Consider the following 14,305-nt stretch of genomic DNA (forward strand, 5'->3'; position numbering starts at 1 on the left):
TCAAACTAGATGAGATACCTCCTAAATATAATTAATCACAATAATAGTTTATCCCTTAGATCAACCACATGAATAAAATTATACAATTAATAATCACTTCCGCAATAACATAACTAATAACCATTTAACAAATCTAATTTACCACCAAATCATGTGGAGTAAGCATTGACTTTTTTGAAAGGGTTATCTGTTGGTTACTTGGTTACAGTAAACTAAGGATAGCAAGTTACTAAGTATTTAGAGCAATTTTAATGGTAAAAGAATTTGGAATCTCATTCATTATGTGTTAGTAAAAGACGAGGGTTTATCGTTGAAGTAAATAAAAACAGAGTTTTTTTAAAGTTATAAAAACCCTGTTGAGAGATTCGTTTTCTTTCGATTTAACCAATAATATATAAATATTTATTTAAATAAATAATATTTTGTTAATAAAATTAATACTTTATATACATATATGAGGTGGCAGTTACATGTATTAACTTTATATATATATTATACTTTACGTATATAATTAATTATTATAATTATTAATAAATTAAATATGATTTAATTATTTAATATAATTATTTAAATATTTAAATAACTATATTAAATAATTAAATAAATTATATTTTTATTTAATTAATAATTTATATTAATTATTTAAATCATAATTAATATAAATAATTATATTAAATTAATATTAAATATTATTTGTACTATTATATTAAATTTAATTAATTAAATTTGTTTACATAAAAAATTAATTTTAATTTTTTACACATTATAAAATAATTTTTTGGTGAGTTGTTTATTTTTATTTATAAAATTTGAAATGCTAACTACATTACAAAATTAACTGTTATTATATTACTATTATTATTAATAAATTAATATTTTGTTATTCTATATATACTATTTACATATACTTCTATTCCCACACTTTCTTCTACTCTTCTTTATCTTCTTTCAAAGTTTATGAAATCAAAGTTCTACTGCTATTATTTTTTGTTTGACAAAATGGATTCAAACAAACTCAACTCTTTTTTCAATTACTTACAAAGCTTTTCTCAAACTCCAAATACCCAACAATCTCAAACTTCAAACTCTCAAATTCCAAATCAAAAGTTCATACTACCAAATACATTTCAAAATCCAAATCCACAAAATCTTCCTAATTTTAATTTTCAAACTCCTTATAATAATCAATTTTCTATGTTCCAACCACAAAATCAAAATTCACAAACATCACATTTTTCATTTTCATCCATATTTAACCCCTCTATAAAAAATGTTACTCCAACATCCTTACCGTTTTCAATTCAATTCAGTGCATATGTTAGTAGCTCTTCTAATCCATCCCCTCAAACTCCGATACAATTTAGTCCAAATTCGCAATATTCAGATTTTACCAATCCTCGTGAATTAGATGTTATCGACCTCAATAAAGATGACATTCAAAATTGTAGATAAAATAATATTTAACACTAACAATGGGAAGAGAATAAGATGTTAATCAGTGCATGATTAAATATTTTCACCCACCCAATAATTGATACCGACCAAAATAGAGACTAAAATTAATTCCTCCTAATGGAGAAGAGAGAGATACTTTGAATTTCTATTTACTGTTTATGACGCAAAAACTGATATAAAATTATTTTTTATAACAAGTGGGCATAAATATGAACTGGGATGAATTCCCCATCGAAGATGGTCTTATGTGAAATTACTTTTTTCTTCTTTCCATTAAAGCTTGATATTTTTTTGTACAGAACTATTGTACAGTTGATTACACTCTAATTTATCTCTACCACAAACATTCCCCTCTATAGAGACAAGTGGAAAACACCATATATGGGCATATGCCCCACCATTAAAAATTCCACACCCCCCATATCAAATTACTAGATAAAAATCTGAGACTGAGTTTCTTCCCGGATTGGAGGCTTGGCATGGCTTTGATCCGTAACTTGTCATGCGCTTCCCTGCGAAATCCTTGGCTACTACGTAAGGATGCCGAGCATTTGTCTCGCGTTAATGCAATCTTCTTTTGCAACGAATCTGGGGATGACCAATAGATTAGTACCAAGGGCAATTCAAATCTAATGCATTGAAAGAATAAATCATTCATTACACTGCATCCACTTACATAAGAGTGAAAATAGGAAATGAAAATAAAATACGAGATCTTATAGTTCACTTTTTCCTCGAAATTTTCTTAAAACAGGAAATAATTTGACGAACCAAACAGGCCCTAAGACATCAAGGTATTGGCAAATGAGTCCAAACACTAAACTGCCAAGTGAACTACTTTCAAGCTCTGCCAAGTTCTATAGAAAACTGGCCAACAAATCCAGAATGGATTCATTGTTAACAAATTTTAACCAAGATCTCATAAGCCAGTGAAAAATAAATTGAATGACAAATTTAAATAAAACACTGAAGGAAGCTAACAAACGAGGGAACACAAGTAGTATGTTAGGACCCTTGGCTAGTTACTCGAATCTTTAGTTAGATCGTTACTCTGACACTTTTCTTTTTTGGACAGTAAAATTTCATTGATAAAAAACTGAAAGCCTAACCTTTTACACAGATTTATCATTACAAAGCACTGTTCTATACTAAACCAATAGTTTTAAACAAATGAAAAACTAACTATACAGCATTAAATCACTTCAGATTATGTAGCATTCTGCTTCACACTACTAGCTGGCACTCTGATCTGTTCTTTTTTTTTTTTTTTTTTTTTGTCAAATGGATTGGATAGCCCCAATCCTAGGCATCACCCACTTACACACATCACACACAACACACTCACACACATACACTACATGGGTTCTTTTTTCCACCAGTGGGATTTGAACCTGGATGTGGTTGTTTGGGAGGCATATAAGATGCCCCTTAAAACCAAGCCTCCAAAGTAGTATCTTTTCTGATTTCTCCCAACAAATCCATAAAGACGTATCGGATGCTATTGATATAAGCACAAGGACCATATTATCTCTAAATTCTAAAACCTGCTATGGAAGGTATGTCATATTACCCTCAACGAATCTGACTGCTTCACTCATGAGTCACTACATTTTCTTGTGACAATCTAGAATTTAAGTTATTCTTGGTCTTGGGTGTAACCAAACTATATTTTAAAGGAAATATCATTCAAAAACACCTATACTAATAATAGAGGGGGAAGAGAGAAATCGCATGCTTACCAGATCACCTATACAACCAACTGCCATCAGAATGCATTGTGATGACAAATGCAAGGGAAGCCATTTTAGTTAGGATTTCCTTAGTTTCTGTCAGCAACACAAGACACTAACACCGGTTAACTGGAAACTTGTTGCCTCGACTGCACATGATTATGTCGTTTTCTCAGTAGCTCAGCTTCTCTGGCTATCTGGATATCTGAAGGCCAAAAGATTTGGCAAACAACTTTGCAAGTAAAGCGAGGGAGCAGCGCTACGATAATTATAAGCAAAATGGTTATCCAATATGTAGGGGACACTGCCAGCTGATAAATAGTCCTGCATTAATTTAGAGACATGTTACCTACTACTTATTATGTCAAATGGTATTGATTCGCTATAACAAAATTCTCATAGGAAGAAACATATGTAACTAACCAGTAATTGGGAAAGACAGGTATTGAATCCAAGACTATCATGCAACCATATGTAATGATTATTGATCCCCATACAGCAGCATGAGTAATTAATACCCAACGGTTGATGTCCATGGCCAGGTGTACATTCACAAGAATAACAACCGCAATTGTCCACAAACTGCCCATGCTCCATATATCAATCGCACTATCCTTGTATGTGAACAAAGGAGTGTAGAAGAGAACAAGGCTCTGCCATACTGTGTCAATCATTGTGATCCAGAATAAGTGCAAATTGTATGCCTCTTGCCTGTGACCAGCAGTGTACAGCTTCGGATACTTCAAGAGTGTCCTATGGCTCAAGTCTTTGTCCAGAATACCAACAAAAATGGTAGGTACAGATGTGTATATCACAGAATAGAATACACTACTCCAATCTGTCAACGCAGATGTTGTAGAAAAAGCAGTGCATAATATATACCTACAGACAAGGAAGATAAAAGATCAGAATGTATAAAATTTCATGCAATCTGCAAGTACGATTAAAATCCAACATCCAAAATATGGAGGGAAAAAAAGGCTTTTGACAGTAGTCATAGCTATTGTATGCAGAAAAACAAAATGTTGCTAGTTTAACTTCATGTCCAGATGCTTAGAGATCCGAAAAGTTAAAAAGAAAGAACACCATCCACAAACAAAAGAGGAACTCAATTTGTAATTTCCCCAAATAGAAAGAAAGAAAGAAAGAAAGAAAGAAAGAAAGAAAGAAACATACCAGAATAACATCAATACAAAGACAGCATTGCGGTAAAAGTTGTACAGAATTAAGTAAGCCACACGCTGATAATTCCAGTGCCCATGAACCAGGAGTAATTTTTTCAAGAACTGAAATTGCCCCATTGCAAAATCTGACGCCATCACCGCTTGGCGCCCTTCCTGCCCACATATTCCAACACCAACATCTGCCATTTGGATCATCGACACATCATTGGCCCCTGTCAAAAGCATTTAATAAGAGAATATGCATCATAAGTTTGTATCAATTGCATCTTGCTTCAAAAGTACGTAATCTGGTTAGACTAGCAGAAGTTAACGATCCAAAGAAAAAAGATAATACATAGGACAATTTCATATTGTTACAAAAGAGCTTACCATCACCAATTGCCAGTGTCATATCATCGGTGCGGCTCTTTATCAAAGCAACAATTCCAGCTTTCTGCAAAGGAGCAACACGGCAGCACAAGACAACCCTACAGGAAGTTGCCAGGTCGAAAAGCTGTTGTCAAAAAAAAAACAAAAGAAACCAGTAAATATTACCCTGAAATTTTGTTTAACAAACCCAATCAAAAACATCAGTGTGATATTCTAAACAAATACTGAGGAAGGATACACTTGCCTCTGACTCTAATTCCTTCTCCAAAATATAAACCAAACTGTTCCCATCAATTATGAGTGCCAATGGAGCAGTAGTTCCTTCTTCCTGTCCTGGATTCCACTTAGGCAAACTCAATGACTTCGAACCATTGGGAATATCAAGATCACCAAGTCCAGCATTGGATTTTCGTTTCCGATTCTGATTACTTGAAGACCTCACGCCATATTTAGCTTTAGCATCACCCAAAAGATTACGACAATCAGCCTCTGAAGTGCCATTTATAATAATCTGTTGCATATCTGCAGTGAGAAGTTTGCAAGAGAGACCAATTGAAATTGCTGTCTCCTGCTTATCACCAGTAAGAACCCAGACCTTGATTCCAGCTTGCCGCAGGGACTCAATGGCTTCTGGTACACCCTCTTGCAGCTTGTCCTCAATTCCCGTTGCTCCAAGTAGCTTTAAGTTGCATTCTATAAACGCTGCTGTTTGACGTAGTTTAGCAGCTCTTTCATGCAAAGAAGTGCTGGCCTCTTCATACATGCTTTGCCACTCTTCAAGTTCAGCATCTGAAAGATCTCTAGATGCAACTACAAGAGTGCGCAGACCTAGTGAAGAATATTCATTCAGATGACTCTGTGTTACATCTCGTATGGTATTGTGGCTCTCACTGTCATTTGCTAAAATGCTAAACATTGTAGTATCAGCACCTTTGACCAACACCTTTACAACGTTGTTGGGAAAACGAATAACAACAGACATCCTCTTGCGCACACTATCAAACTCGTGTAGGCCCAATACGTCCAATCTATAAAGCAGAGAGAAAATGAAGTTACGGAATAAGCTAAATATGGGCCACACACAAAGTACAAACCTGAAGTTACTGAACTAGATTATCCAATGTACCGAATAAATTTTTGCTAATAATGCATATCACCATTCTATATAAAGTAAATAACGTTTAACCCCTTGCAATAAGGAAGTAGCTATCTACCTGAGCTTCTCACCATTGACGTCGATAACAATGTGTCCGGATGTTCGCTCAAAAAGGGTATATCCATATGCAGAAGCAGCAGAGACTAGAGCTTGTTCATCAGGGGATTCTCCCTGGTACTCAATACCTTCCATATCTTCATCTGATTCACTTGTTCCAGGACTGGAGAATGTACCACCAGTAGGAATAGGGATCACAGTATTGCAAGCTGCCAATGTAAGAAAAAATTCATGTGCAGCAATTCTGTCATCTCCATCTGATTCGCTCTGCAACACTGTCAGCAGTTCAGAATCAACTCTGATTTCAGATTTGAGCTTCCATCTCCGTCTAGGAATAACAGGTGCAGCTGAAGGAAAAAAGTATTGTGATATATTGGCACTGGAAAATTTGTTGATGCATCATAAACTTATAATGATTTCTGATGGGAACAGACAACAGAGTAGCTGAAATCCTCTTACTTAGATAAAGAACATAACTGAATCATTAAGTTCATAGTAGAAAAATGATCAAAGAGCATACAAATCTAATCAAATGATACACACAAGAAATTGTAGAGGGTAAAGGAAAACAACAGCTGACTCATAGAGTATGTTTGGAATAGTAAGAATTAGAATTCTTTCAACAATTAGAATTCTTTTCTTTGATTTGGAACATCATAATGCATAAATTCCAATCCTAGTGAGAATTCTAAATCTCTCATTCAACCCAAATACAATCCACATTTAGAAATCCAATATGTTGATATTTGCAATTAAAACTGAAATATCAAAAATAACCCTGCTACAATTTAATATTCCAAGTAAACCCTTTATTTTAAGTCTCAACCATTAACCCTTTCTCCCTTCAAAGTGACCTTCTTCTGTCGCCTCATCCATCTTCATCGTCAATGTCATCGCCGTCCTCATCATCACTGGCATCACAACCCACTACTTGCCCCTCAATGTTGTGATCGACCCAGAAATCACAATCAATGTTTCCAAGAGAAGAATGAATGAACAATTGAGAAAGGAAGCAAGAACTTATATGTGGGTCTTAAGTTGGGGTGTCATTGTTTTGGCTGTGATTCAATATTAGGTTACCATGATTTTGTTCTGTATGTTCCATCTCCATTTGCGTATAATATGTTATCAATTACTCCACAAATAATGAGAGAACGAGAGAGAGAGAGAGGGAGAATAACTTAATTTCTCGAAACATAAAAAGGAAAAGTTTGATGGAAGTGGGTGGGGGTATTGGAAGTGTGGAAAGAAGCTTTTGTGGCAAAGGCAAAGAAGACAACATATTAAAAGGAACTGAGGTTTACATATTTTAAGATGGTAAATATTGAGGATAAGATAGTAATGTTAAACATATTCTAAACATTCACTTTCATTTCAATTCTTTTTATTCCAAGTTTAAGAATTGGTGTGAGGATTCTCAAGAATTCAATTCAGTTCTATCTCATTATAGTTTCAAAACACCCTCATATAGTAAGCTCTTCCCCTAACAATAACTATGGAGCCTCAGGTTCTCACAACACTCTGTTTACAACCACCAACTATCACTTGTGGAGCAAAACAACCATTATCATAAAACAAGGCAGTAATTCATTTCTGACACTTAGAAAACAAAAATTCATCACAATCTCAGGCACATAAATGCACAACTTTTTGAGTTGCTTACAGAGAGTCACAGAGACATAAACACAAACACGTAAGAGGCACAGACACAATCCTAAGGCTATAAACAACAACAGAACCAAACCTACTGGTGAGGCTAGCCAGCCAAACCGAAACAATTTCTCTAATTAATATAAACAAACAAATAATGTATAAATAAATCAACTAGTGGGAAGAGAAAATGGAACTGTTTTGGTCCCATAATTATGATGATATAATAATAAATAATAAAGCAAAGTGGTAATTTCCAAAAATAAAAGGGTAAAGAGAGCATTATGTCAGAAAATATCGCGAGTTAGCCTTTCAGTAACAAGGACGTCAAACAACATTAGCATGATAAGAGATGATCCCACAGCACAACCTAATTAAGGTTTCTGATCTTAAATAATGATCTCAAGAAGAGAGACTGAATACCTGTATCATCAGCCACGACCAACGAGTTCCCGTAATTCTTCCCATATACACTAGCTCTCTGGAATTCCATTTTGTTTTCGGTTAGTGTTCCTGTCTTGTCTGAAAATACATAGCGTATTTGACCCAAATCTTCATTTATATTTAATGACCTACACTGAAACCTTGATCCAGAGTTAGCATCATACATATCCCCATCTTCAATCATGAAGTATGACTGGCCCAAACGAACCAATTCCATCGTGATGTAAAGAGATATTGGTATCATTATCTGAAACACTATAATGGAACTCAGGAAGGAGAAAAATGCCTCCATTGGTATCCCATAATACTTGTATCTCTTTCTATTATCTGGCCCATTGTTGAAGTATCGTTTTCTGTAGTAAGGCAAGGTATCAAGCTGGCTGTTGTGCCGCACCAGCCAAAGACACATCCCAATGGCCACAACTAAACACATGATGAAAAGAAAAATTGACAACCAAAGGGTTTCTCTGTTCATGTAACTTTCAAGTTTGCTTCTCTTAGAAGGAGAAGGTGTGCTGTTCATCATTGCTTTTGTGTCTTGTCCAGCATAAACCACAACACCAATGATCCAATCTGTGTTCTTCAGTTGGCAACCACGCAGAACAATGTTAGACTGGCTAAGCGAAAACTTAAGTCCGTTGAACTCCATGTTTGCCGTGAACTCATAAATATTCCGGTTAGGCTGCTCGCATCTGATAACCCCAGAAACACGACAAGCTTCCGAAGAAACTGCAGCAGTTGTTTCCAGCTTAGCATACCTAGTCTTCAAATTCGACTCTCCATCCAAATTCATTGTCTGAATATAGGCAAGCCCACTTTGATCACTTGTCCCCAGCAAGACCATGTCAGCTGGAATCGTCTCATCAGCAAAGATCTTAACAACCTCACCAGCTTGTATATTCTTCCACTTCTTCGGCCGGAAATCATCATGCTGAAGCACCAATGATTCCCGGTTGTTCTCATTGCGATCCGACCTGTGCCGCCGCCAGTCTTCATATCCGTCCTTAATAGCAGTGACGCAGAGCACAAACAACAGCGGGAAGAGTGACACAGTCCTCCCAAATACGGCCAAGGGAGGAAGCTGATTGAGAGCCGCAATAGCAAGGAAATACAAATAAGCAACCCTATGAAACTGAATAAAAAGATTCTTAGGCAAGAAGGTAACAATTGTGTATTTACTAGTCCTGATCTCATTCCCCGGCAACTCACACTTATCATCAGTCCTCTTAGGATCATTAATATATATCAACCTAGCACTATCATCATGCAACAAAGCATCATCAAACTGCACGCTGCTCTTGTGCCTAACCCTCTGAGGCTTACTATAATTATTGTGATTACTACTCAACCTATTATCATGATGAACTACATGCTGTTGTGAAGAAGAACCTGAGATTTCAAAGGGCACACTAGTGCTACTACTATTGGTGGTGGCATCATGCAGTTCCATTGCACCCCACGATACCCCTCGCACCCTCTCCTTCGTGGAGCATTCCAAAGGGTGCGTGTGGTGTTTGTGGGGCAAATGGGACTCACCAAAGTTGAAATCTTTCTCTGTCCCAAAAGTGAAATTGGTCTCAACTGCTGAATGGAAGCTAGCTTCACTAGCTAAATCATAGTCTTTGTCTTCCGTCAGATCAAGACCTGTTTTATGATGAGATTCAGAAGCATCGTCAAATACAGAGGAAGCTATGGATCCTGATTTCTTCGGGCGGTGTTGAATCAGTGGAGGAAGATCTGAATCAGAGAGAAGTGGTTGATTAGAACTCATATAATGTACAAATCCTCCAATCACATTGGAAGAAGAAGAAGAAGAAGAAGAAGAAAAAGAAGAAGAAGAATCACGTTTTGTGCTGTTGTAGTTAGAACATGCCCATCATGGAATCAAACCAATGCTCATCAAAATCGAAACTTTAGTGAAACCCACGGGGCATTTCGCGATCTAGAAGAAGCTGAAACACAGCACCCAAAAAATCGAAGAAACCCTGTCGGAAAGGAAAGGGGAAAAAGTGTCAGTAGCTGGATTTCTAGAACTTTAACTGAATTGCAAGGATAATACTTAACCAAAAATCCATACTTCTTCACTAATTAAAAAGGAGGCATTATGAAAACAATAATAATAAACCCTAATTGAGAGGGTGTACCTGTGAAATTGAAGTGAGGAAAAGAAGGATCTCGAAGAAGAAGGAGATGATAGGATCTGGGATGTAGAGAGAGAAAAGAGAGCTTTTTTTTTTGTAGTGGTCGTAGATGTGGGTAGCGTTGTGTTGTGTTGTGTGTTTCAGGTGAGTTTTAGGGAGAGAGAGAGATGAATCATGATGATTGAATTGATGGCATTGTTTGCATTGGGAGAGAGAGAGAGAGAGAGAGGCACGAAGAGCGAGAAAATCGGAAGGGGTGGTGAGAAAATTGACAGTGGAGAGAGAAAGTGAAGAAGAGAGAGAAGGGAACGGTGAACCACCAAATGCTTCCTTTTTTACTTTGTTAGGACCACCACGCAGTCCCAACCCAACCCAATGGCCAATGCCTAGACGCACACTACTACTACACTACACACACCACTTTCTTCTCTTTTTCTTTTTTCATTTTTCTTTTTTGGCCAAATTTTATATATTTTTCCTACTTTCCGACAATGGTATCTAACTGAGTTATTTTAATAATTAAGTTCGATCAAATTAGTTAAATAATTTATTGATATAATAAAAATTAATTAAAAAAAGAGAAAATGCATAAAAAAAATATTAATTGAATTTGATTACAAAAGTATTTTAGTACTTTTTTCACGTCTAATAACAACAATAACAATAAAGAGTAATTTAAAATATAATTAAAAATACTTTTTTTACATCTAATAACAACAATAACAATAAAGAATAATTTAAAATATAATTTTAAAAAACAAAAAAAAACTATGTGAAAAAAGAGGTGGAACAAAATGAAAGAGAGTTAAAAAGAGAAAAGGAAGGCGATAACAAAGGTTATAGAGTTGGAGTACGCCACAGAGATGATGACGTAACAGAGAAAGTGAAAAAAGTGAAAAACGAACATGACAATAGAAGAATCGATGCAGTAGAGGAAGGGGAAAAAGAGGAAGACAAAGCAGATGATGAGGCGGAAGAGGTGGTAGAGGTTAAGAAGAGGAAGATGACGGCGAATGCGGAGGTAGAGGAGGCAATATAGCAACAGATCTTAGGTAGATCCAGGAGCAATGAAGGTAGATGCAAAAAGCGAGCATTGGGGTGAACAAATCCAAATCTGATTTACAATATTTATCTGTATTCGATCTGAATCTTGATTCGATTTGCAGGTTTATCAGATCGGATCTAATCTATATGCAGATAAATAGAATTAGATATCGAATTTTAGGGTTGTATTCGCAAATTTAATTAAATAGTAAAAATATTATAAATAAATAAAAATATAGTGTTATTTTGCACTGGTGCAATTTTATTATGTTATAATGTTTATATGTAGGGGTGTTTACAGTGTGATTTGGATCGATTTTGAAGAAAAATTCTGATCAGAAATATATAATTCATTACAATTTGGATTAGCTTGTTTTGATTTTATTTTAGAGTAAAGTATCATTTTTATCCCTAACGTTTGGGATAAGTCACAAAGTTCTCTCTAACATTTGAAATGTCTTACTTATATCCCTAACGTTTCTAATTCGTATCAATGTTGTCCTACTGTCAAATTGGGTAACATTTTAGTAACGTCGTTACATACGTGTATTTGTTTATTGTTACAATTGCCAGCAAAGCTGATTGACCTAGCCAAAACCCAGAATCCACCCCCACCCAATACAGCACAACAAACCCAACTCCACCCTAGACCTAGACGGATGCCTAATTCTTCAGCCACCATGCTGTGGTGCTGCTGAATGCTTTCAATCCGCCTCCACACTTGAAGACTCTGTCGGCTTCACTGTTGCTTTCTGCTCTTCGCAAAGGAGAGAGCATGACGACGCCATGTTAGACTACAGCTTACTATGCCAGTCACCACCGCAGCACGCCTAACCTCCGCTGTCTCCGCTTCAACTCGCCATGCCAATCGATGCCGCATTTTCTGAGTCATCAGTTTGAATGGGACCAACTTCATCCACAACCTTTTTTTTTCTTTTCCAAATTGACTCATTTTCCTATTATTTCTATTAACAACGGCTCTTGATGAAGTTCCAATTGCTTCTTCATAATTGCTGGACTCTTCAAACCCTGGTGGAAAAGGTGGCTTGTAAAGACTATCTTCTGCAAACTCATGAGTTAGAAGACGAATCATCAACACCTGCTATTATAGAGGAAGCATTCATCTTCATGGCATTCCTTGTACGAGATTTTTTGGACACAGCAGACTTTGTAGACATGTTAAATCTGAAATTTGCATGATTGGAAGTGGGCATTGCATGTTTGGTTGTTGTATTACACATCATTGGTTGTGCAATTTTTATTACAATAGGCTTGGTGTTACTGGTATTGAAAACAGTAGATTTTAAGGCTTTGTTATTCATAGCAGTAGGCTTGAGGACAGTGGGTTTTGAGGCAGTAGGCTTCAAATTAGTAGTAGTGGGGATAGTTGACTTTGGATGAAGGTTGACAATGGGTGTAGTTGATTTCATTTCCGTGGTGGCATCAACAGCAGGGAAATCGAACTTGGATTTGGTCTTCAGTGCAGCGGAATTGAAAAAAATCTTGGGCTTTTGTGCAGTGGGTTTGGGCTGGAGGTTAGACTCATGTGTAGTGGCGTTGGACTCGAAGTTAGGCTCAGGTGCAGTAGAACTGAGCTCGAAGTTGGGCTTAGGTGCAATGGGACTGAGCTGGGGGTTTGGCTTAGGTATTGTGGGACTAGGCTCAAGTGATGTCTCTTGTATGTTTGGATCACACAACTGACTTAAAATAGTCCTACCATCCTTAACTAATATAACCTCTGGTTCACTCTCACCTCCTCCACCAACATCTTCACTATCTTCAAACGATTCTATAACATCTATAAACTTAGGCTCAGAAGGACCATGCTCAAAGTAAATGTGAATGACATTGTTATTGGCATGGCAATGCCTGATCATATCTCTTAAATCTTAGTCAAATTCCAACCTCCTCAACCCAAACTCTAACCCTTCGTTGATCCAGATATCTGGTCGCATCAGCTTTGTCTTGAAGTAACCAATCACATCAAAGACATCTAGGTCATCTTCATCTACCTGAATCCATTTATCAATCAAGTTGCTTGTGTAGATAACCCTACCATCAACGACTGTCTCAAATTTTTCCATGGTGAAAAATGAGTGTCATGCGATCACTCATCTGGAAAAACATAAAAGCCCAATATAGAACCATCAATGTTTCCTTATTAAATAACCATGTTCTAGAAAATAAAAAAAATTACCTTAAAATTTCACCAATTAAACAACAAGCATACACTCACAACTACAATAACACATCAGCATCTTATGAGGATGATGCAAACTAAGTTATACTCATAACATGTTTTCAAAAAGTTATCCTAAATCCTAACAGATTCTTCTAATACAAATGGTGCAGTAAAACAAAAATGTATGGATAATGACATGAAGCTCTCCCTACATTACTCATCCACCACACATTCCATCAACATAACACAAGAAAGAAACAATACGAAACGAAAATCCTTACTTGTCACATCAATAATGTGCGATAATGGTGCTTCGTCGATAAAACAGTTCACTGAACAGAGAGAGAGAGAGAGAGAGAGAGAGAGAGAGAGAGAGAGAGAGAGAGAGAGAGAGAGAGAGAGCCACGAATGAGTGCCGACGACACTCAGCATGTGTTTTCTTATGGGAGACGAAGGGACTTGACGGAAGAGAAGAACTTCTCTGAATTTTTGGTGGAAAACATAGAATAATGGAGAGGAGGACCATTTTCAATATGTTTATTTTTAGGAAGAGGAAATCAAATAGTGTCATTTTCGCTTCAAATCCATGAAACGACGTCGTTTTGGTGTAACCCAGGTGGCAGCCAACACGGCAATTAACAGCTTACATTGACATCTCAGTAACGCCAATTTACAAAGGACTAATAGGGAATCACATTTTGTAATGTTCAGGACTTATTTAGTAACTTTTTAAAGTCAATGGTATATTTGAATCGCGATTAGAATTTTGGGCACCAAATTGGACATTTCTTCTAATAAAATTGTCCAATAAAATAATTTTAATTACATTATCATATTGTCTAATTTATTAAGATTATCCAAAAACATTAATTCTTATTTCTAATAACATGTAC

The 14,305-nt window shown here is 36.1% G+C and overlaps 1 protein-coding gene across 1 annotated transcript; it reads right to left on the bottom strand.

Annotated features, from left to right (window-relative positions):
• Positions 1 to 1,654: 1,654 nt before the first annotated feature.
• Positions 1,655 to 9,816, bottom strand: LOC130975501 (phospholipid-transporting ATPase 1-like). Its single transcript, XM_057900292.1, has 8 exons — positions 8,025 to 9,816; positions 5,953 to 6,298; positions 4,983 to 5,766; positions 4,739 to 4,862; positions 4,362 to 4,581; positions 3,609 to 4,067; positions 3,195 to 3,509; positions 1,655 to 2,043 (listed from the first exon to the last, which is right to left on the bottom strand). The coding sequence occupies exons 1-7, from the start codon at positions 9,814 to 9,816 to the stop codon at positions 3,311 to 3,313; spliced, it is 3,924 nt and encodes a 1,307-aa protein (XP_057756275.1). The 3' UTR covers positions 1,655 to 2,043; positions 3,195 to 3,310.
• Positions 9,817 to 14,305: the final 4,489 nt, after the last annotated feature.

This window comes from Arachis stenosperma, chromosome 4, assembly GCF_014773155.1.
Source record: "Arachis stenosperma cultivar V10309 chromosome 4, arast.V10309.gnm1.PFL2, whole genome shotgun sequence".
NCBI lineage: Eukaryota > Viridiplantae > Streptophyta > Magnoliopsida > Fabales > Fabaceae > Arachis > Arachis stenosperma.